The sequence below is a fragment of the Aedes aegypti genome, chromosome 2 (assembly GCF_002204515.2).
Source record: "Aedes aegypti strain LVP_AGWG chromosome 2, AaegL5.0 Primary Assembly, whole genome shotgun sequence".
Classification (NCBI taxonomy): Eukaryota; Metazoa; Arthropoda; class Insecta; order Diptera; family Culicidae; genus Aedes; species Aedes aegypti.
The window spans coordinates 455,633,008-455,656,634 of record NC_035108.1 but is presented as its reverse complement, the minus strand read 5'-3'; the positions used below and the strand labels follow the sequence as shown (position 1 = coordinate 455,656,634).

General features: G+C 37.1%; 1 protein-coding gene across 5 annotated transcripts in view; it reads right to left on the bottom strand.

The window, feature by feature from the left end:
* Window positions 1–6,094: 6,094 nt before the first annotated feature.
* LOC5570848 (ATP-binding cassette sub-family G member 1) overlaps window positions 6,095–23,627 on the bottom strand; it is a 35,308-nt gene continuing 17,775 nt past the window's right edge. For 4 of the 5 annotated variants that reach the window (XM_001653306.2, XM_001653305.2, XM_021848109.1 and 1 more), the window contains exons 2-6: window positions 8,117–8,360; window positions 7,478–8,052; window positions 7,332–7,418; window positions 6,956–7,264; window positions 6,095–6,898 (exon numbers count right to left, since the gene is read on the bottom strand). In XM_001653306.2, coding sequence (XP_001653356.2) covers window positions 6,306–6,898; window positions 6,956–7,264; window positions 7,332–7,418; window positions 7,478–8,052; window positions 8,117–8,334 — 1,782 coding nt within the window. In that variant the 5' untranslated portion in view covers window positions 8,335–8,360 and the 3' untranslated portion in view covers window positions 6,095–6,305. Of the gene's footprint in view, window positions 6,899–6,955; window positions 7,265–7,331; window positions 7,419–7,477; window positions 8,053–8,116; window positions 8,361–15,062; window positions 15,096–23,627 lie in introns of those variants that run through there. The other variant, XM_021848110.1, reaches the window with a different exon arrangement.

The following is a 23,627-nucleotide window of genomic DNA, read 5'->3' as shown; positions in this document are numbered from 1 at the left end:
TACATCATCGATTGATGTGTTTTACAATTAGTGAAAATTCACGTGTGAAACACATTGATCGAGCTTGTAGAATGTTTGCAGTGTATGAACATAGCTTACAGATTTCTTATGATTTCTACAGGTTTGACTATATTTTATCTATTAATATCTATAAGATCACTACCATGAATCAATCTGCAGCATCAAAAAAATTTGTTTCAAGATATAACCTCTTGAATTAAATAAATTTCTGCAAGGGATGTTCTTGGGAAAATCCTGGATAAATCTTTAGAGGATATCCTTAAAAATTGTATGAAGTTTTTTTTAGAACAAACTCTTGGATAGATTTGTTACAAACTCTTAGAAAACCTGTGTAGAACAAAATTCTGGATAACAACTACCGAAAAGCTAAACATTACATATAATTTGCAATTGGATTAGATGGACAAATTGATGTGAAGATTTGCGAAAAAGTTACACGTCTTCTCAGTGAGAATCGAACTCACGACTCCCCGATCTCTAGTCTTCACATCAATTTGTCCATCTAATCCAATTGCAAATTATATGTAATGTTTAGCTTTTCGGTAGTTGTTAAACTTCCACTCGGCTGGTTAGCCGTAAACCACGATTCATAATTAAAAAACAAGTATTTATCGAGCAACGGACTCATGTTCCGTAACCGGTCGTTTGAGAACGTCGCGACCCATTGGAAGCCCACACAATAGATACCTCAGCCAGCGCAGTTGCTGGCTAGTGTAGTGTGCTATTCCTATACCTAAAAAACAATGCGCTCTCGGGCTAGGCATTGGATATATATAGAAAGCGTTGTGTTTGGATGGGCATCTAATTCTTCCGAAAGAGGTGCACTTTGCGAAAAAGGACCACGTGATTATTGAGCTGAAATCGAATTCAGGTTAACTTCTGCGTTCATGAGTCCTCTCATGGCGTAGTGGTTAACGCGCCCCAACTAGAGATCGGGTAGTCGTGAGTTCGATTCTCACTGAGAAGACGTGTAACTTTTTCGCAAATCTTCACATCAATTTGTCCATCTAATCCAATTGCAAATTATATGTAATGTTTAGCTTTTCGGTAGTTGTTAAACTTCCACTCGGCTGGTTAGGGGCCGTCCATAAATGACGTAGCATTTTTTCACTGATTTTTTACACCCCCCTCCCCCCTCGTAGCATTTCGTCACAAATGCTGATACCCCCCCTTGGAAAATACGTAGCATATCATGTAAACCCCCCCCCCCCATATCATTTTTTATTAGTTTTCCTTAGCAATTGGGTCCGAACTAAAAATTGGAATTCAGAAGTTCAATACAAAGTTTGATATTAATTACTGACTGAAACGTAAGGATAATCTAAAGAATAATTGTTTGATATACAGTAGCGCTCAAGAGTAATTCGCAAAATAGTTTTGAATAAACTAAAGATGTTGGCTAAATTGTACTAATTTTGCTGTTTTGCTACCACAAAAAACTAGTTTACAACTGTAAATTCAGAAAAAAAAGGAAGAGTCTTCAATTGGGTTGATGAAGCAATACAATAGAGTGTTTTTTAAATTATTCGTTGTTAGGAAATAGATTGCAATGAAAATGATCAACATTATTGAAACATCATAATTTGGAATGGATATTCGTCATTATTATCCAAATGCTATTCGATTTGGCAATCTGAATCTTAGCGATTATTATACAAATTTTTCATGTTTATTAATATGTCAGCTAAACTTCATTATCGTTCCCCTTACTGAAATAATCTTGCATAACCTATATAAAACAATAATATAATGAAACTAATCTTTCTTTAAATTACAGAGTTTTTAAGAAAACTGAATGATAGAACAATTTCGATAACACTTGAATCTGTTGTCCAGGCTATTTTATTAAGTTGTATTCAGGCTATTCCATCAAGATCATTGATATATAAAAACAAATTTATAAGTTGCTAGGGTGAAGATCTCCTGCAACATTTGAAGCATAAATCACGGAATAAATATCTTGTTTTAATGTTATATTAGCAAGAACGAACATGTTTTTTAAAGAAATAAAGCTTTAACAGAAAATATTACTGAAACTTTAACAAAGTTATCCAAGTCGTTAAAGCATTGATTTTTATTTAATTTATTTAACTTTTAATTTGTTAATTTATATATTAATTTATTAAGACATAAATACAATACAATGTTAACATGATTATTTAAAGCTTCAAAGTAACCTGTTTGATCGCATTTATCAAGAAAATATAAAATTTCTTAGATTTTTTCCAATCTTGTCATATGAATGTTATGAAGCTGAATCATCATTTTATAACCCAACTTTATAGGTAAAAAAAACAAGTTTGATAAAAAATAATTGTATGTCATTTTCCAGCGACTCTTTTTTTGCCGAAGTGATTTAAAATGCTACGTCCACTAGCTAGGACCCCTCCCTCCCCCTCGTCACACATCGTCACAAATTTGTGAAGACCCCCCTCCCCCCTAAAAAGCTACGTCATTTATGGACGACCCCTTAGCCGTAAACCACGATTCATAATTAAAAACAAGTAAAATTCTGGATGGTTTTTTTTTGTTTAAACTAGTTTGTTAATTTGAAGCTCAATCGCGTTTAATGCTTTACGGAGCCGAAATTCATTTTTTGTGTTATTTACAATTTATTGACTTTCTTAATTTTGAAGTTAGTCCTGGATGAAGCAGGGTGCTCGTTGCAACTCGGGGTTAATGCTCACTATTTTTGAATGGAAGAACATGGTAAGGATTGGTTTGAGTGGTAGCTCGAGTATCGTGTAATAATAATGAGATCATGGATGCACAACACATCTCTAACAAGGACATAGGGTTGTCTTTGAGAGGAAGAATTTTTTAAATTACATTCAAAAAATGCAGCAAAGCACCATTGGAGAAAATAACTGTAAAGAGTTTCTTAAAAAATCCACAGAGAAGCTTTTATTTGAATCTCAGTTGTGTTTTCTTGTTTTGAGCTTATACATATTATTGAGTAATTATTTTTTGATTTGAAATCGTGAGACCAATAAGCAACAATCATCAACGATGCGTACAAATTTCAATGACAGCCTACTTCGCCTTAAGGGGTCGTCCATAAATGACGTAGCATTTTAGGGGGGAGGGGGGCTTCCGGAATTTGTGACGATGTGTGACGAGGGGGAGGGAAGGGTCCTGACTTGTGGACGTAGCATTTTGAATAATTTTGTTAAAAAGAGCAGAAAAATTTTACAAACAGTTTTTTATAAAACTTCTTTGTCTGAATTTTTAAACTTAAGTTAAAAATGATGATGATAAATTAAAAATAACACTGCGGAACACGTTTTTGTCTCCAGCATCAAAATACCTCTATTTACTTAATTAAGGGTTGCTGAATTCATTTCTGTTAACAGAAATATCATAGCACGTCTAGTTTTTGAGATATTGGCTGTTGAAAATGCGAAAATTGACTATTTCAGCCAACTTGCATGCAAGTTTGCCAGCTTGTAAGGCAATTTATTTGCTTAATTTGCCACTGAATTCAAAGTTTATGTGTATAACAATACTTATCATCAAAGTTTGTAATACTTTCGACGCGGAAAAGTTATTTTTTGATGGTTTGGAAAAGTATTGTATTTTGCCATATAAGAAAAACGAAGAATTTTGTATGGAGACTGCAAACATGTTGAAAAAATCGGTTTAATCTAAATTTAATCGTAAAATTTCAATCAAAATACATCTAAAATGAAAGTTTAAGTCCTCTTTTACATGTTAGGACGATAAGATCACAAAATCGTTTGATAAAATATACTTCAATTTTTAAGTAAACATCAATAAAATCAAAGTTTTATACAACTTTGGCGACCTGTAGCTAAAAATTGTGACGTGCTAGGAAATTTCTGAGAACGGCATCAGATTTAGCAACCCCAAATCTTCTAGAGACACATAATTTGATCCTTGAGACACGCAAAAATGTCATTTTTGTTGCGCTGTGTAATCTAAGAAATTTATAATATTAATGACAATCAAACAGATTTTTTGATGCTTTAAATAGTTATGTGAATTTAATAATGTATTTGTTCCTAAACTATTTTATTTATAAATCAGCAAATTGAAAGTTTAATATGTTAAATAAAAATCAATGCTTTATTGATTTGGAAAATATTGTTTTACCAATTATTAACAAGACATAGAATCAACTGTTTTACTTTAATTAACATTTTTTGTCGGAGCTTTATTTCATGAAAAGAATATAATATGCTCATTCAGGTAAATATTAACGTTATTATAGTAAAACAAGACATTTAAGTGCGTTCAATGTAACAGGACAGCTCCATTCAGTCAACTCAACAATTTGTTTTGATATATCAATGATCTTGATGGAACAGCCTGGACAATAATAAACTGGATAATCTTCCCATGACTATATTATCATTGATCATATTCACTGAAATCTGTTTCTTATCTTGAGCTTGATTGGCCGCCCGTGGATGCTACTCCAGTATCACCAGATCAGTAGCACTTACACAAGGAACCAACTGAATGACTGTTTGGGATTAACAGACATCCTCAGTGTATAAGTGCTGGTGATCCTTCTATTTTTAGGCAACAATGGCACCTGCCACGTCAGAATGCAGACCAATGAGAGGAAGGGGGAGGAATTGATGATGCATTGAACAGGCTCCCACAGTAGACCGGATAAACCCGTGCATCTACGCCAGTTCATGCGGAAGTGTATGGATTGGGGGAAAGGTATTGCAGAGCGGTTTGCTTTTGTGGTTAGCAGACTGCCTATGTATCAGGCGTAAGGAAAGACATGCGCGTGGAAGAATGGAAGTGTTAGGGAAACGGTTTCACGTCCGTCTCTGGTTCTAGCGTTTGCTATGAACGAATAGTTTGAGTGTGATAGATTAAGAATGAATAGAAGCAAGTGAGAGAAATACAACTACAAAGAACGAGGAACTGGACGGGCCTGGGTTTGAACCCATGACCTTCTGCTTATGGAGCAGAAGCGGTAGCCATTAGACCACCAACCCTGTCTATTCACTCAAATCTGATTCTTAACCACAAAAAATAAAAAAAACTCTAATATAAAAAATTTCTGTTTAAAATATTTTAAAATATTTTGAACCCTTACGCATTGCAGTAGGATTTATCAACCCGAACTTGTTTCAGGTTTTAACAATAGCAAAAGTACTACAGATCAAATTCAACCTAAATTTTACCAAATTAAAATTAAACTGCGATTCGAAATTATGTACTTAAACAGGAAATTAGTTAGTTTAAACTGTTTTCCAAATGATTTTTGAGCGCAACGGTATATAAAACAATCATTCGTCAGATTATCCTGACGTTTCAGCCAGTAATTAATATCAAACTTTGAATTTCTGAATTTTCATGTTTCGTTTCAGCCCAACCGTTGAGGAGACCGAATTAAAAAATGCTTGATATGCTACGTATTTTCCAAGGGGGGTGTATCAGCATTTGTGACGAAATACTACGAGGGGGAAGGGGGTGTAAAAAATCAGTGAAAAAATGCTACGTCATTTGTGGACGACCCCTTTAACAGGATTTCAAAAGCTCCTAACTAGGAATTCGACTGAAACTGGGAAATAATTCTCACAAAAATCTGGATATGCACTTCATATGAGTCTAGCTGATTTTCTAGCACAATTCGGAGTTTCTATAAATTTACCAGATTTTACTACAGAATGTAAATGATAATCTTTGGGAAGATTTTGACGGATTCTTAGGAAAATGATCACAGAATTCAGCTTAAGATCTTGAACATTTATCTGAAAGAAAAACCTTGAAGAGGACTTTCAAATAGAAAAGATATTTTGTGGCTTTCTTACATAAATTTTTAGAATGACTTTCCACAAAATAATAGATTTTAACAGAGTCCAGGCCATATTTTTATAGGAATTCAAGACTTGAATCTGGCACACATATTTGGGACTAATCTCCGGCACTTCGAAAATATTGACGTATATTCTTTTAACAGTCGAGGGCTACCCTGGCTTCGGTCTCGCGGCAGGTGGGGTTGGGAAAGGATGATTAGGCAAATAAATAATGACCAACTGTTATCTTTATTTGTAAATAATTTTAATATTAGGAAGAAAAACAACAAACGTTTAAAAAGGTATCCGTTTATTTCACGTTGTACGTATAACATCGATATTGTTAAATAATCACAATAATATTAAAGGCAATTGGTGGATACAAACAGCCATATATGTAGACTTTGAAGTAGCACATCTACCGAGGATCAGTGAAATCATTCAATACTATAAACCCTATAAGTACTATAACAAGCATACTCTTACGTTTCATAATGCAAAGCCTCAACGCACCTTGAATCGTAAGCTCAAGTATAGCAAAATATGCAACCCCACAACTACAATTGCCATCCCACCGATGTCCACCCAAATACAGCTATCTTCCATGTCCAGCATTTCAAGAATCTTCTTCGGTTTCCGGTAGTAGCAAAATATCTCACTGCAGTCCAAATCCCTCCGTGCAAATCCATAGGCCGACAGCGAAGCACCCTCGAATGCGAACCGAAACACAGAAATGTATGTCAACGGTTTGAAGACATCGGCCAGCTCGTCGTATCGGATGAAGAATCCACTGAACAGCACGGCCGGAATCAACGTGATCGGCACAATGAAGGGGCTCACTTCAATCGGGAACAGGCTGCCTCCGAGTAATCCGTAAACCTGCGCGTACCATCCCATCATTACGCACATACACCAAAAAATCATCATCCGATCGAATTCGTTGATCTGACCGGTCATGTAGTACGCTATGAGATGGAACAAGGTTACTCCACCGATCATCAGCGGAAAGTCGGCGACGATCTTGGAAAAGAAGTACGCTCCTACCGAGTAGCAGTTCGATTTGTACTCTCGCACGAAAACGGCCATCTCTAGGGGGACTGAAAATCGGAAGAATGTAACATACTTATGAGGAGGTAAACGAACTATGATCTTACATGTGAGAACGACAGTCATCGAGTTAGCGAACACAATAAACAGCATTGCCAGCATGATGAACGAAATGTTCGTAATGACTTTGGCGCCGTCATCTCCAATTTGATAGTATACTGTGCTGACGATGATTCCGAAAAGGATGTGTCCAATAAATCGCAACACGGTCAGAGTGAAGTTACGTATGGTTCCCAGGAATGTCCTGTGAGTTAGTATCGCAAACTGACGCAACAACGATGTGGGATACTGCGATTTGCTATCGGATTCCTCCAGTATATTTGGTTTTGGGTTGCCATTTGAATGGTTGTTGTAACCTGTTGAAGTAGCGAATATTAGTATCTATAAGCATGTGACGATGGAATGACTAGTAGTTTTATTTACCGTTTGGAATAGCAGCTGTTTTCATGCGATGCTTCAACGCTTGTATTTTGTCCGGTTCAGTGCAGGCTTTTGATGCCATTTTGATGACTGAGACATGTATATAAAATTAAATACCGCATGTGGACTCTGATCAATTTAATCATTACCAAAATCAGCACGATTGTAGTACTGCGGGCATATCAACCCCACATCAGCATACGTCGTAGTCAGTTCGTCCAATGGCCCTTTGTACATGCATTGACCATCAGCCACCACGTAGATGTCATCGAACAGCTCCAGTAGATCCGAACTTGGTTGATGAATTACACTGACAACACAGCGTCCTTGTCGAGCCAAATCCTTCAAATACGATACGATCTGGTAGGATGTTTCGCTATCTAATCCACTGGTCGGTTCGTCGAAGAACATTATCCTTGGATTGGACACCAGCTCCTGCCCGATAGACAATCGCTTCTTCTCACCTCCGGACAGCAGACGAGCCTGAGTGTTGGCACACTTTTCCAAACCAAGCAACGCGATGATGTCGTTGACTGTTTTCAGTTTCTGGAACTTCGATACACTGGACGGCATTCGAAGATCGGCTGCGTAGAGCAAGGTCTCCGAAACGGTGATGGACGGCAGCAGCATCACATCCTGCGGGTTGTAGGCAACCATCTGCCGGTATCGCTGTCGATCAACGCTTTCGTTGTTGACCAGGATTGTGCCCTCCAGTCCTTTCACTCTGAAACGCAGGTTATTTTGATTATGATATGTTCATGAAGGATAACTTAACGATCGTCACTCACTTGAACCCGCTGAGCACGTTCATCAGCGATGATTTCCCCGCACCTGAAGGTCCGATGATGGCCGCCAAACGACCGGAACTGAACGAACCGGAAACGTCCTGAAGAATGCATTTGGTTCCCTGTTCGACGGAATATTCGAGATTTTCGAATGTCAACACCGTGGATGAGACGTCCATCAGGGGGATAGTCACTTCGGCGGGTTTGTCGTCTGAACCCATTGCGACGAATGGCGGCGGCTGATGGCCTGTAAAAAGTTAAAGAGTATTAGTGTTAAAGATTGGGCTGAAGATCGTTCGCAACATGGGTGTGTTTTGCTGATGATTAAGGTTAAGTCTGTTATACTTTCAAAGCTGCCTTTTTACCTTTTCAATGCATTGAGCGGCCAGTAAATTTTCTTTACACTGACTTGCGGAAATTTTCTCGCATTGATTCAAAATAAAATTGTCTTGGTGACAAACATCGCTCATGAAATAATTCACAAAGAACATCCAACGGCAGAGTTTTATTTGACGAGTGCTCTTCAGGATATTTCTCAATTCAACACACTTCTTGTTTTTCCTCTTCGAAAAACCCTTCTACGATTGATTTGGTATTAACCGGCTCTAATCGCCATTGTAGTCAACTGGTTACTCATTCTGATTTTGAATCTCATCATGGCCCTGTTACATTTCAAATAACCCATGAAACGATTTTCAATCCTATCAGCTCAACTTTCAATTATTCACGAGCCGACTGGAATACATATATGAAACATACATCGATAGTAATCTTGATGTTAACATTTTTTAACAAAATTTGGTATTGACAATGCTCCTTGAAACTATGACCAATTTCATTGATGAAGCAAGGGGCATTGCAATACCAAAATGTGAAGTGAAATTGAAATCCGTTCCGTGATTATAGCGAACCATCTTCAATGTACATTTTCGAGGACTCTTAACTTAGTAATGTCAAAAACGGCACCGGCCACGCCCTTATGGTCATCGGGGAAGGAAAGGAATGTAAATGTGACATACATTGTTACTAAAGACCGAGTATACCTCTGCATTGTTAGTGGGAGGGTTAAAAAGTGGTGCATCCTGTGCAGCTCTGTTTAAGAAGTGATCTAACAATGTGTCGACATCTTAACCTTCCTTAGTCCCTAACATAATGTTACAAATTGTGACTTAGGGTCGTTTTCGACCCGAAAATTCAAACAGCTCGCAAAAATCAGTGTGTTGACCGAATTTAGTTCTGTTGGGCTTAAATGAAGGGCACACATGTCTAGTTTCAAAAACCCTCCCGGAGATCCGGATTTGGTCACTGTGGCCACTGGGAACCTGCTACATCTGAAAAAAGTCCCTTTAGAGACCCTTACTTTGACGACCTGTAGTTTCGTAACTAAACAAGCAATCTGAACCGTTCTCATATTGTTGAATAGGTATTCACGTGGACTGGGAATAGAGATTCGCAAATCACTTAGTTAACCATACCCGGTTCCGGAAACCCGGAACATCCGAAAAGTAAGTTCCCATCGCAGTTCTGTATATGTAATTCACATCGGTACTATTCGGCTGATGGATATTTTGGCATAATTTTTTTTCTGTAATAAGGAACCAATTACCGGCGCACATTTTCTGAAAAAATTGGTCCAGTATGGTCCATTCGGAACCGGTTCCTGGAGTCCCGGGAGGTGGCCAATCTGGTCAATTCGATTAAATTACTATGATTTGAACCCCAAAAACCAAATGAATTGTGTCCAATTCTTTACGATTTTTTTATGTTTGGATGTATTTTGCCAAAAGAATGAATGGATGGTTATTCTGGTCCTCTTGGAGCACCGGAATGGCCACCGGGAAACCCGTAATATAGGACCACTAGGTTTTAGCACCAAAAGTAGGCATGCGACGGCTCATTCTTCATGATTTTGAATCCTTGTGACTCTGCTAGTTCAATTATTGATGAATGATCACTTTGGTTCTACTGGCCCACCGAAATAACCAAGGAATGGCCACCGGAGATACCCGTGTTGTGGAACATTTTAGTTTTTGTACAAAAACTAGGCATGCGACGACTCGATCTTCATGATTTTAAATACCTGTGTCTCTGCTAGTTCAATTTTAGATGAATGCCCACTTTAGTTCTTCTGGCCCACCGAAATAACCCAGGAATGGCCACCGGAGATGCCCGTGTTGTGGGTCATTTTAGTTTTTGTACCAAAACTAGGCATGCGACAGCTCATTCTTCATGATTTTAAATACCTGTGACTCTACTAGTTCAATTTTTGATGAATGACCACTATGGTTCTTCTGGCCTACCGAAATAACCAAGAAATGCCCACCGGAGATACCCGTTTTGTGAGACATTTCAGTTTTTGTGCCAAAACAAAGCATGCGACGGCTCATTCTTCATGATTCTGGATACCTGTGACTTTTCTAGTTCAATTTTAGATGAATGACCACTCTGGCTCATTGTTTCCACGAACTAACCCAGGAATGGCCACCGGAGATACCCGTTTTGTGAGACATTTCAGTTTTTGTACCAAAACTAGGCATGCGACGGTTCATTCGTCATGATTTTGGATACCTGTAACTCTACTAGTTCAATTTTAGATGAATGACCACTCTGGCTCATTGCTACCACGAAATAACCTAGGAATGACCATCGGAGATACCCGTATTGTGGGACATTTCAGTTTGTGTACCAGAACCAGGCATGCAACGGCTCAATCTTCATTATTTTTAATACCTGTGACTCTTCTGGTTCAATTATAGATGAATGATCACTCTAGTCGATTGTGACCGAGAATAAAACCTGAATTTCGTAGACACAAAAGTCAATTTGGACATATTGATATGTAACATTTGTGAAAAATAATGGAATCGTTCTGGTGAGCGACGACCCCAAATACGGTAGACTTGGCGTGTTAATCAACTACGCCACAGAACGGGTAACGATTCAACAGCGTCGTCGGCCAACCTGAAACCTGAGGACCTGAGTGGTCATTTACTTATTATTGTGTGTGACAAGTGACATGCCCGAAAAATCAGGAAGATTGAGCCGTCGAATATCTTGTTATGGTACAAAAACTATTGTACCCCACGATACAAGTTTCTTCTGTGGACATTCCTGGGTTCGTTCAGCGACAGCAAAGGACTAGACTAACTATCCATTATTTTTTATGTGAGATAGATCATGTGCTCAGAAAACTAGGAAAATTGAGCTGTCACATGTCTAGTTTTGGGACAAAATCTAAAATGTACCACAATAGAGATACAGTGAAACCTCCATGAGTCGATATTGAAGGGTCCATCGACTCATGGAAATATCGAGTCATGGAACCGCAATCCTTTGCAAAGCTGTTTCAAGGGACTATCATGGTAAACATGAAATTTTGTTTCTACTATGGTTCCATGAGTCGATATCGGGTCATGGCACATCGACTCATGGAGGTATCACTGTAACTTCTTCTTCTTGGCATTAACGTCCTCACTGGACGGACAGAGCCTGCTTCTCAGCTAGTGTTTATATGAGCACTTTTACAGTTATTAACTGAGAGCTTTCTTTGCCTAAGTTGCCATTTTCGCATTCGTATATCGTGTGGTAGGTACGATGATACTGCCATAGGGCCGACCGGGAATAGAACCCAGACACCTTCAGCATGCCTTTGCTTTGTAGCCGCGGACTCTAACCACTCGGCTAAGGAAGGCCCCATAGAGATAGAGAAAACACCGGTGATCATTCCTGGGGGTTTTCGGTGATAACAATTATCCAGAGTGGTCATTCACTTATAATTGAACTAGAAGAGTCACAAGCTCACAAGTATTATAAATCATGAAGAATATGCCATCGCGTGCTTTGTTTCGGTACAACAACTTAAATATTGCACAGTATGGGTATCTAATATGTAATTCTTGGGTTATTGTGGTAGTAAAGAAGAACCAAAGTCGTAATTTATCTATAATTGAACTAGAAAAGTCACAGGTATTCGAAATCATGAAGATTGAGTAGTTTTTGTACAAAAACGTAAATGACCCACAATACGGGTATCTCCATTGGCTATTCCTGAATTATCTCGGTGGTCCCGAAGAGCCAGTGCTTATTCAGCTATACAGCACTGATGTGATTTTTTCAGCCCCCGATTTTGTCTACCCCCGATTTTTTCAACCTATTTTAAATTCGTCAAAACATTGTTTTCGTCATGTAAACGTAAACGTGGTTGTACATTGAAACTGATGATGATGTTTGATGTCATGCACACATGGTCGTAGTCATAGGGGGTAATGACAATCTGTATGAATTTTAAACTACATTTTAGGAAAACTTATATGGAAAACTCCAAATGGAACATTGTTTGAATTATACTTAGAGGAATTTCAAGAAAAGCTTCGAGGCAATTATTGCTGCAATTTTGAAGAAGTATCTAAAAATTTCGGTGTTTTGGGATAAATTCTTAAATAATTTAATGGTCATGTATTATCAGGAATTCAGGTTGGTCCCTTTTGTCTTACTAGCCATAACAAAATTGCGGATCAAATGGACCACAACGAATCGGACCTTCAGATTTCCTTCCAATAATTATTTCTCCACGAATTAAAATGGTCCCATTACTCAACACTAAAACAAGACGAATTTTGAACTTCACTTTACTTAGGCGAAAAAAATGGATGGATATCTTACATAGTTTTATCACGTTTTATGTTTCATGCAAATAGGGTGCAGAGGTAGTGTATAATGGTCGATTAGGAGTGAAAATCGTGAATGAAATTTCAAGAACCGATTTTCGCCCCCCTCCTTTTTCCTGATAAAAAAAAAACCTGGCTACACCCATGTCCACCGCCCCCTTAAGAGCCCAAATAAGTTCTTAACGCGGTTCATAAGCAAACATAAACACGTCAATACTCAACCCTCCATGAGTCGATATTGAAGGGACCATCGACTCATGGAAATATCGAGTCATAGAACAGCAATGCTATGGAAGCCGTTTGAGGGGCCCATCATAGTAACCATGAAATTAGATTTTTAGTAGGGTTCCATGAGTCGATATCGAGCAATGGAACATCGACTCATGGATGTTTAACTGTATTTGACCCGATTTTGTCAGGTTTCCCATTTTGTCAGCCAAAAATTCATCGAGGGGCTGAAAAAATCGTTCTTACTGTAATTGAATTAGAAGAGTCACAGGTATTCAGAATCATAAATAATAAGCCGTCGCATGCCTAGTTTTGGTACAAAAACTAAAATGTTCCACAATACGGTTATCTCCGGTGGCCATTCCTTGGTTATTTCGGTGGGCCAGAAGAACCAACGTGGTCATTCATCAATAATTGAACTAGAAAAGTCACAGGTGCTCAAAATCATGAAGAATGAGTCGTCGCATGCCTAGTTTTGGTACAAAAACTAAAATGTTACACTATACGGGTATCTCCGGTGGCCATTCCTTGGTTATATCGGTGGGCCAGAAGAATCAAAGTGGTCATTCATCAATAATTGAACTAGCAGGGTCACAGGTATTCAAAATCATGAAGAATGAGCCGTCGCATGCCTAGTTTTGGTACAAAAACTGAAATGACCCACAATACGGACATCTCCGGTGGCCATTCCTGGGTTATTTCGTGGTAACAATGAGCAATCATTCATCAATAGTTGAATTAGAATAGTCACAGGTATTCAAAATCATAAAGATTGAGTCGTCGCCTGCCTAGTTTGGTACAAAAACTGAAATGTTCCACAACACGAGTATCTCCGGTGGCCATTCCTTGGTTATTTCGGTGGGCCAGTAGAACCAAAGTGATCATTCATCTAAAATTGAACTAGCAGAGTCACAGGGATTCAAAATCATGAAGAATGAGCCGTCGCATGCCTACTTTTGGTGCTAAAACCTAGTGGTCCCATATTACGGGTTTCCCAGTGGCCATTCCGGTGCTCCAAGAGGACCAGAATAACCATCCATTCATTCTTTTTGCAAAATACATCCAAACATAAATAATCGTAAAGAATTGGACACAATTCATTTGGTTTTGGGGTTCAAATCATAGTAATTTAATCGAATTGTCCAGATTGGCCACCTCCCGGGACTCCAGGAACCGGTTCCGAATGGACCATACTGGACCAATTTTTTCAGGGAATGTGCGCCGGTAATTGGTTCCTTATTACAGAAAAAAATTATGCCAAAATATCCATCAGCCGAATAGTACCGATGTGAATTACATATACAGAACTGCGATGGGAACTTACTTTTCGGATGTTCCGGGTTTCCGGAACCGGGTATGGTTAACTAAGTGATTTGCGAATCTCTATTCCCAGTCCACGTGAATACCTATTCAACAATATGAGAACGGTTCAGATTGCTTGTTTAGTTACGAAACTACAGGTCGTCAAAGTAAGGGTCTCTAAAGGGACTTTTTTCAGATGTAGCAGGTTCCCAGTGGCCACAGTGACCAAATCCGGATCTCCGGGAGGGTTTTTGAAACTAGACATGTGTGCCCTTCATTTTAGCCCAACAGAACTAAATTCGGAAAACACACTAATTTTTGCGAACTGTTTGAATTTTCGGGTCGAAATGGACCCTAAGTCACAATTTGTAACTTTTTTTTATGGAAGCTCCCCTAGGGGTCATTCAAAACTTTTGTTTCCGCAAAAACAAAATTTCCCACAAAAAAAAATTGTCAGAAAGTTTCAAATTGCTAGGTTATTTCAATCAAAAGTTACATCGATTTGAATTTTGAAATGGGTCGAAAAAGACCCAAGGTCCTTACTAAGGTTAAACGTCAAACTATTCAAAGGTTTGAATCCCGAAATTTTATAAAACATGAATAAGCGCTTATGCCGATACTTAAAGTGACAAACCATCCATAGTAGTGAATCAATAGGGTAATGACTGTTTATTTTGTTCTCAAACGCTAACAGTTGGCGCCAGCAGCAAAAATTACAGACAACAACCTTTCGAACATTCAGTTTCTCTTACCGGCCGCCGAGCGACGACACTGTTGTTTGTATGTCACCCACTGATCGCGCTACGCTGGATTCTCAAATTTCTCAAACTTTCAACACAAACGCATGGAAGAATGGTAGTCGGAGAACTGTCAAAACGTATGAAAAATAATGAAAATCGTAAATTACTTGCAATTAGGAAACTGGATCAAAACAATAGTGATTAGAAATCAAGTGTAAAGTGAATACATAAGTTTTTGTGTTTAGTTAATCTTCCGTGGTGCTTTCTTTGCTTCAGGATTTCGTTTTTACTACCATTGAAAAAGAGCCATCTATTGCCTTTTCAGTTTTGAATATCGCCCTATTGTTTACCAACACGCAGCAACAAAGACATTGTTCTCTCCTATTCTTGTTGCAACAATTCTGTTCCACAACTACAGTTGATTACCACTTGAACATAATATGACAACGATCACTCACTGCGTGCGTAGCGATTCTATAGGCTTAGCATTGCAACTTTCGAGAGCAGCATCCATAAAACAAATTAGACTATGTGTTTAAAATAACTGATTAATCACGAGTTGAAAAGATTGCAACAATGTTGCCTTATGTGATGACAATTATGTCATCGTTTTTCTTTTGATTGTATTCCAATCCGCAAAAGTAGTAATAAACGGTTGTGAACGCGCTTGATTTGTTGTTCGTTTTTCGTCTGTTTTGATGACAATTTGATTCACTGATCCATAGTTCGTCAAACATATTCATGAAAAACATATGTGCTATGATACACAGCAAAAAAAAAATCTTAAATTTAAATGGCACGTAAACTTTAATGATTGTCAATATTGCATGCTTTCTTGCATCTTGAAAGCGAAATTGCGAAAGAATGTTCGGTTAACTCGATTCTACGCTGAACAATCTGTCAAAAATAATACACATGGATGGATTACGGCTCAGTCATTCCAAGTGCATTATTTATAATTGAATTTTCAGTGTAAAGTCATGAAAACCGAGTAGTTCCGCTTGCAACATGCTTTGAGAGAAGACATTTAGCGCACAATTTTTAGGATTTTGTTAGCAATGTTGGATATAATAGCTGTGTTTCTAGGATTTATCAATGAATAATACATTACTAATGGCTTTACATGATTGAAGCTAACATTACGTGACGCGTGAATATAAGTTTTTTTTGGAGTGTATGAAGCATGAAACGAGCTCACCAGTTAGTAATCCATCCTCGACTAGCAATCACAACCTCGGCAGAAACACGCATAAGCTGGGACTATAAAATCACTCCGATGGCACGCAAATGAAGCGCTAACTGAAAAAAAAAAACTCCGAACGCGTGAAAAACGAATCGAACAGCTTGGGCCTTTGCAAAGCACGACCCAAACAAACAAAGTTGCTCCGCTAGTAACGAATGGTACTGTAAATTTGTTGCATGCAAATTATGTGATTCAAACTTGTACGCAAGTTATATTGTGCAAGTTTTATGTTGTATGTTACGATGAAACGTCAAATGTATGTTGTCGTGTTTTGATAATTGTTTTGTATCCGTACTTTTTGGCGTCTGGACAAAATTAAAAGTGTAAGTTATTTTGTAAAGTGTAGTGTGCTATTCCTATACCTAAAAAACAATGCGCTCTCGGGCTAGGCATTGGATATATATAGAAAGCGTTGTGTTTGGATGGGCATCTAATTCTTCCGAAAGAGGTGCACTTTGCGAAAAAGGACCACGTGATTATTGAGCTGAAATCGAATTCAGGTTAACTTCTGCGTTCATGAGTCCTCTCATGGCGTAGTGGTTAACGCGTCCCAACTACACGGGTAGAAATCAGAATCCAAAAACAAGATTATGACTCATGATATCATGATTCCAGCGTGTTTTCGTCTCATGAAAATACACCATGATTTGGACTCATGATATCATGAGTCAGATTGCCGTAACGCAACACACGCGTTGGGTTTTTGTAGCTGACTGCTCGGAATCATGATTCAAATGCCAAAAATTCTGAGTCGCGCATCCGTTTATGATCGACAAAATAAAAAAAAGTTAAAAATAGCATACATTAAGATTCGAGCCAAGAACCTTCCGATTGTGAGCCATGTACTCTACCACACAACCACTTCGTCATTTTGAATTAAGAGTGATCGATACGAATGAGATGAAGCAAAGTGCGCCGCTTAGTGTTTTCACACTGGATGTTACGCTTATCAGGAATCATGATTATGACTCCAGGAACCATGATTTGTGATCCTGATATTATGACCTAACCAATTTATGAATTTCATGATTTGTAAATCATGGTGTGGGGATCAGATTTTTATCCGTGTAGAGATCGGGGAGTCGTGAGTTCGATTCTCACTGAGAAGACGTGTAACTTTTTCGCAAATCTTCACATCAATTTGTCCATCTAATCCAATTGCAAATTATATGTATTGTTTAGCATTTCGGTTGTTGTTAAACTTCCACTCGGCTGGTTAGCCGTGAACCACGATTCATAATTAAAAACAAGTAAGTGTTTTTAGATAACTTTTAATGTAAATATATCTTAGTATCGAGTGTCCTTCGAACACAACACTGGAGAACTGGTTTCTACTCCAACGTTCGAAGAACCATCGCGACGGGATGAATTCCAATCGCAACAAAAGTCAACCAAAAAAAAAACACTCCGATCACGTGAAAAACGAATCAGACAGCTTGGGCCTATGCAAACCACTCTCTCAGAAACAATCAGCAAAAAATATCCAGAAACTCCTCAAAAAAATCTTCAAATGATAATTCCAGTTTGGTTAGAGACATTTTAAAGATGGGTTTTATTGCACTTGATTTTCAATCAACAATTAAAAAGGATTCATTTGGAATAATGTTGAGAACGTTATCCGTATTCTTAATACTAACATTATCCACAGATCTAACTGCTTTTTTTCGTTTAAAATTCTGCATGTATTTAGATCCTTCATTAAATCGACGAGTCGAGTCTAGTACATGACACTGAAGACGGCCTTACAGTTGAGGTCGAAATACGCGTATCTGTCAAAGGATACAAACTCTAGTGGAATTAAATGGTATAGTACTAAATTCGTTTTTTTCATCTACTTAAACAGCTCGAAGATTTATTATTATAATATTGTTTATTTATTTATTTTTTTTGTAGGATTTCTTCCTACGATTCTTTCGATAAATTCACCAAAGCATCCAAGTATTTTCCAGTTTTTTTCTTTAAATAGCACTAGCGATTCTTCTGAGGATATTTTTAAAGACATTTTTCAACAGATGTCCAAAGATTTTGTAAATCATTCTTAAACTCCTCCAAAAAAATCTAAGCATAGCAGCACAAACAATCATAGCATAGATGATCGTGCAATTTGTAGTAGCCACTTCGTGATTGACATGAACAATCAAAGTTGCACAGAGATTTAATGAATGGGGCTTGGGATTAGTTTACCATACTCATTGTGCATAAATCGAGGGCTCAAATTTTAAAAGTCAATAACGACGCGGGCTACGTCCTTACGTCGGGGAAGGGAAGAAATGTTAGTTAGACAACTGTTGTTACTAGAGACCGAGAACACCTCTGCATCACCACAGATGTCATGTAAAGGATATTGGGTTAGTGGGATATGGTACAGATCTGGGAGTCACCAATGGTTGGTGATGCGATCCATGATATAATCACGCCTAACCGGATTCAAGATATTATTCGATACTCGCATGTACGCCGAACAAGTGTTCATCACTCGCCCCCGCAAGAGCAAGCGAAGCGATCAATAGATCAAACTCTACTAACGATATGTTTGATCCTGTCCTCATCGCCCACCACCGTCCCCGGTCGAAGAATCAAACATTATTCAGGTCATTAAAAAGTCTCTATTTTGGATAAAAGGTCTCTGAAGTCTCCATTATAACCGAAATGGTCTCTAAAGTCTATTTTTTCCTTGTCGATAATTATGGTGCAAAATGACTTCTCACATTTCTCGAGAACAGCTTCAGGAATTATCCTAGTGGTCTCTCCAGAGGTTCCATCTGGAGTACCATCAAAAACTAATAAAGTGTTCTCTCCAGAAATTCTTCAAGAAATTTATCCACCAATTCCTTTATATTTTTTTAATGCATGCTTACAGGTATTTCTCCAGAACATGCTTCAGGAAATTCTTGAAATTTTATCAGAGATTACTTTGAGCAATTTTGTAAAGACTATCCAAAGACTTGCTCCATATATATATTTTCACTTAGTTTTCAACCAAACTCTCCGGTTGTGACCCTAAGAGTTCGTTCAAAGATTTCCACAGAATTTCTTTCACGAAAACCCGCAACGGTTAATTCGAGAGTTTTTGGTAAAATTCGTTCGAGGATTTTTTTTCTCATGAAATCCGACAAAAATGTTTACGCCATTACATCTACGGTCAAAGAATTCTCCAAAAATTCCTTGAGGCGTTATTTGAGGAAATCTATTGAGAACATTTTAAATGATTCCTTAAAATTCACCAGGGTTTCATCATTGAGTTACTACAGTTTTTTTTTCTAGGAATATCTCAAGCATTTCATCCAAGGAATACTGGAGTTCTTCCAAACATTTTTCAATAAATGTCTCAGGTTCCACGCCAGTTAACATCACAGATTTTGTTTTTCATACAAATTTTTCAGGGATTTCATACTATATTTTCCTGGAGTTCCTTCACAAAATCCTGCGAGATATTATTCAGAAATTCAATTGATTTTTTTTTTCAATTTTCTTAGCAATAATCTTGAAAATCTTGTAAAAGTTCATCAACAGTGAGTCCTTCTAGAAATCCTTATTCATCACGGGTAACATAAGAACATACACAAGTTTTAATAGATTTGCTTTAGGAATACGTCACGATTTTTTTTACTTTTCTTTAGTATTCTGGAAAATTTCATTCACATTTCCTTGGAAAAACGCATGAAAAACTCCTGGAAGAATGCTTGAAAAAAAAATTGAAAGCTTCCTTGAGAAATCTCTTAAAATTATTGGAAGAATTCCCAAAGAAATCGCTGGAGGAATTCCTGAAGATATCCTTAGAGATAATTCTAGTCAAAATCTCAAAGAAATTCTGAAGGATAATTTCGTCGAAAATCCTGAGGAAGTTTTTGAATTAATATTGCAACATGTATTAAACGGGAGTCTTGGAGGTTGTCCTAGAAGAACCGCTTGGAGAATTTGAGGTATTTTGTGTCATTTTTTTTAAACCAGGGTTCAATTTGAGATATCAAATACAAATTTTTTGGAGGAATTCCTTAGGAAAATCTTGGAGAGTTTTCATGGAAAATAAACACTAAATGAGCACCTGGCGAAATCTCTCAAATAAGGTTTTCTATCCATTAGGGTGCGGAAATATTTTCAATAGTTCTTAGAACCAAAAATGTGTGTCCTCTTATGAATTCGGATCACTTAAAAAGAGATACTTCAAAATTTGAGCTAAAAATATCAACATTTAGAGGTGATGCTACCCGAGGAGGATAGAATAACTCGGCATTAACTTATGCATACCATATTTTGGTATCATACCCCAATTAGGTATTGTTCAGTTATCAATACCTCATTTTTGTATTATAATGGTATTTGGAAAAAATGTTTAAAACAATTAAAAATACTTCATTTTGGTATTCGATAGCTATTGAGGACTGCTGGAGGTATTGAACTATTATTGAAAAATGTCACTTTTATATGAAAATCCATCAAGTATTATTTAGGTATTGCAATACCTGATCTAATTATCAGCTTGGTATTTGTAGAATATGCAGAAGGTATTATTTGAGGTATTTTACCTCTTATGTAGGGCTCATTCGTACCTCATTCAGGTTGTAAGTACCGTGAAACGGGGTAACTTTGATAGTTTTTTTGAAGAAAACTTGAATATTTATGCACGCTGTTTCAAAGAATTATAATTCATATTTTTAAAACAAGTACTGGTATCCTAACTGTCGACTTTAGTTGACAGATTGCCAAAATATTTATTCTGAATGGATATATAATTTTTCAAATAATCGAAAGTCGGTTTTCTGTTTTGGGGTAACTTTGATAATGGAGTATAAATCGAACAAAATTGAATGCATTTCGGAACATTTATAGGGCGTTGCATACCTCTAGGCGTTCAACGCTGTATGGAAATTTTTGACTTAGATTACAAAAATGGTCCCAGTTTGTGAAAATGCTTCTCGCTAAGAGATTTGAGACCATATTCAAGTTCTATGATAACTAGGCTGTCAAAGATAAGTCACCAACTATTCAAAACTACATCAAATAGTAGTTGTAGAACAGATTGTTTGTAAGCGTTTCAAAAATGCTAAAATCTAATAAATTTTTAATATTTGCCTATAAATTCTCAAATGTACTTGATTCCAACGAAAATAGCTTTGACACGAAGTGTCATATTAAAACTCTTTACTTTTGCATTCGTTTTGCTTAACTGATTAACATAAACTTTGTTATTTCGTTTAGTGTGTTGTGGGTCTCGCACTATCAAAGTTACCCGCATTATCAAAGTTACCCCGTTTTACGGTATTGGAAATTATCTGGTATGGAATACCTCAATTTGGTATTCAGTAGTTATTTTCTTCTGCTCGGGTAGCGACTTGAAGGTGAATTTTTAAGTCACAAAATATATCCTTCAGTGAAGTACATTAAACATCATTCCCTTCAAAATTAAATTTATGAAAGTTTTGTAAAACACTAAATTTGTCTAAAATCAAAATTACTTTTAAACAAAAGTAGTTTTCTATACATTTGTCCTCCTAACCGATTTTGAAGCTAACTTAATAGTTTTCAAACTGTGTATACAACACATTTCACAAAAAAAAATCGTTTGACCAAGTTATTGAACAAGAAAAACTTAATTTTTTAACGAAATTATATTTGATTGACGACAATGTTCACGGTACCGTAATTCGGAGGGCAAATTGATCACTGGGGCGAATTTGATTAGATTGATACCAAAAAATATTTCCTCCCAAGGAGGCTGAAGGTTTCGTTGGCACCACAGACATGCCATGTTTTCCAGTTTACAGATGTCTAATTGATGATTTTCAAGGTTTAATTTTGCAAATCATCAAACACTCGAGTTGTGAGAATTCCGCCCCAATCTGCTATTTTAATTTTTTGATATGAAAACTTTTTTTATGATTTGTTAAATATAATTTCCTGAAAAGTCATTTACATAAACTGATATAGATCAATGGAGGGTTGTGCTACTTTTCCCCGAATGTCGGTTCCCCGAATGTCGTTTCCCCGAGCGCCAGTTCTCCGAATGCCAGTTCCCCGAACATCCCGTTTCCCCGAATAGCCCACTTCCCCGAAAAGTTTTTGGCACTCATATTTGGCATAACTTTATACATTTCAGGAAGATGAACGTACTGGTCATCTAACATGCACCCTTCTTTATTTGATTGGCGGTTCTTACGAGTTTTATCGTCCTCGGCATTTTTGGCAATAAATTTTTAGTCGAGAATGATTAAATACCTCCTTCTTTTGATTGCTTATCGTTCTTTCTAATTCACCATCCTACCACTGAAAACTATTATAGCACCTATTTGAACTGCTACTCTTTTCGGGGAAGCGGGTCATTCGGGGAAATGGCATTCGGGGAAACGGGTCATTCGGGGAACTGGCATTCGGGGAACCAACATTCGGGGAAACGACATTCGGGGAAAAGTAGCACAATCGAATGGAGTACTGATTTTATCGAAATTCATTTGAGAAAAATTGAATTCCGAAGGATTTGTTAAAAGTTGTTAAAAAGTGGCCCACGGGATTCAAAATATATATAGGTCCAAAATATATTGGTTACCCTAAGTCACAACGTGATTCATAATATGAAAATTGATCCATAATTGTATTTTCAGATTTTATTTTTTTTTTAAATTCTTATCCAATTCTAATTAAATATTACACACAAAATAGTTTACTAAACAAAGATCGATTAAAATTTTGTGTCTTATGTTTTTTTTTTATTGAATTTAATAGGTTGGATTTGACACTAATTGATGCATAATTGTGGGGTCATGGTACCTGATCAAATATGTGGTAGATGAATTGTGTAACAATCATTAACACAATTCAACCAATTTCTGATAGAATAGATATTCTGAAGAATTTGGCTTGTTTTTGGCAGGTCAGAATTGTATGATTACTTGCGAAACCATCGGTAAAATTAGTTTTTATTTTAAAATATTTACATTTAAATAATTAAAAATCACAAATCCAAATAAAGTTTCACTTATGCGCCCATGAAGTTGTCTTAGATATTCAAATGACCAATGGGAATGAATGGTTGATTATGCACCACGAGAATGCAGTACTACTATAATTACTGTCAAGAAGAAGCATACTGATGCACTCGAAAGTTTCGATCAGTTAACGGTAATTGAACAGAGCTCTTACGAACTGAGTGAAAGACACCATCACTGGCATATACAATTCATTTGAATAAAACTTAAGCTTTTAAATTGTTAGCTCCTCCATCATGGAATATTGTATATTCAATAAACTTTAGCTTGATTTAAAAAATGAAATACCAAACACTTTTAAATATTACACTGATTTGTTTTAGATTATTTCTTGTACTTGGAATTATTTTA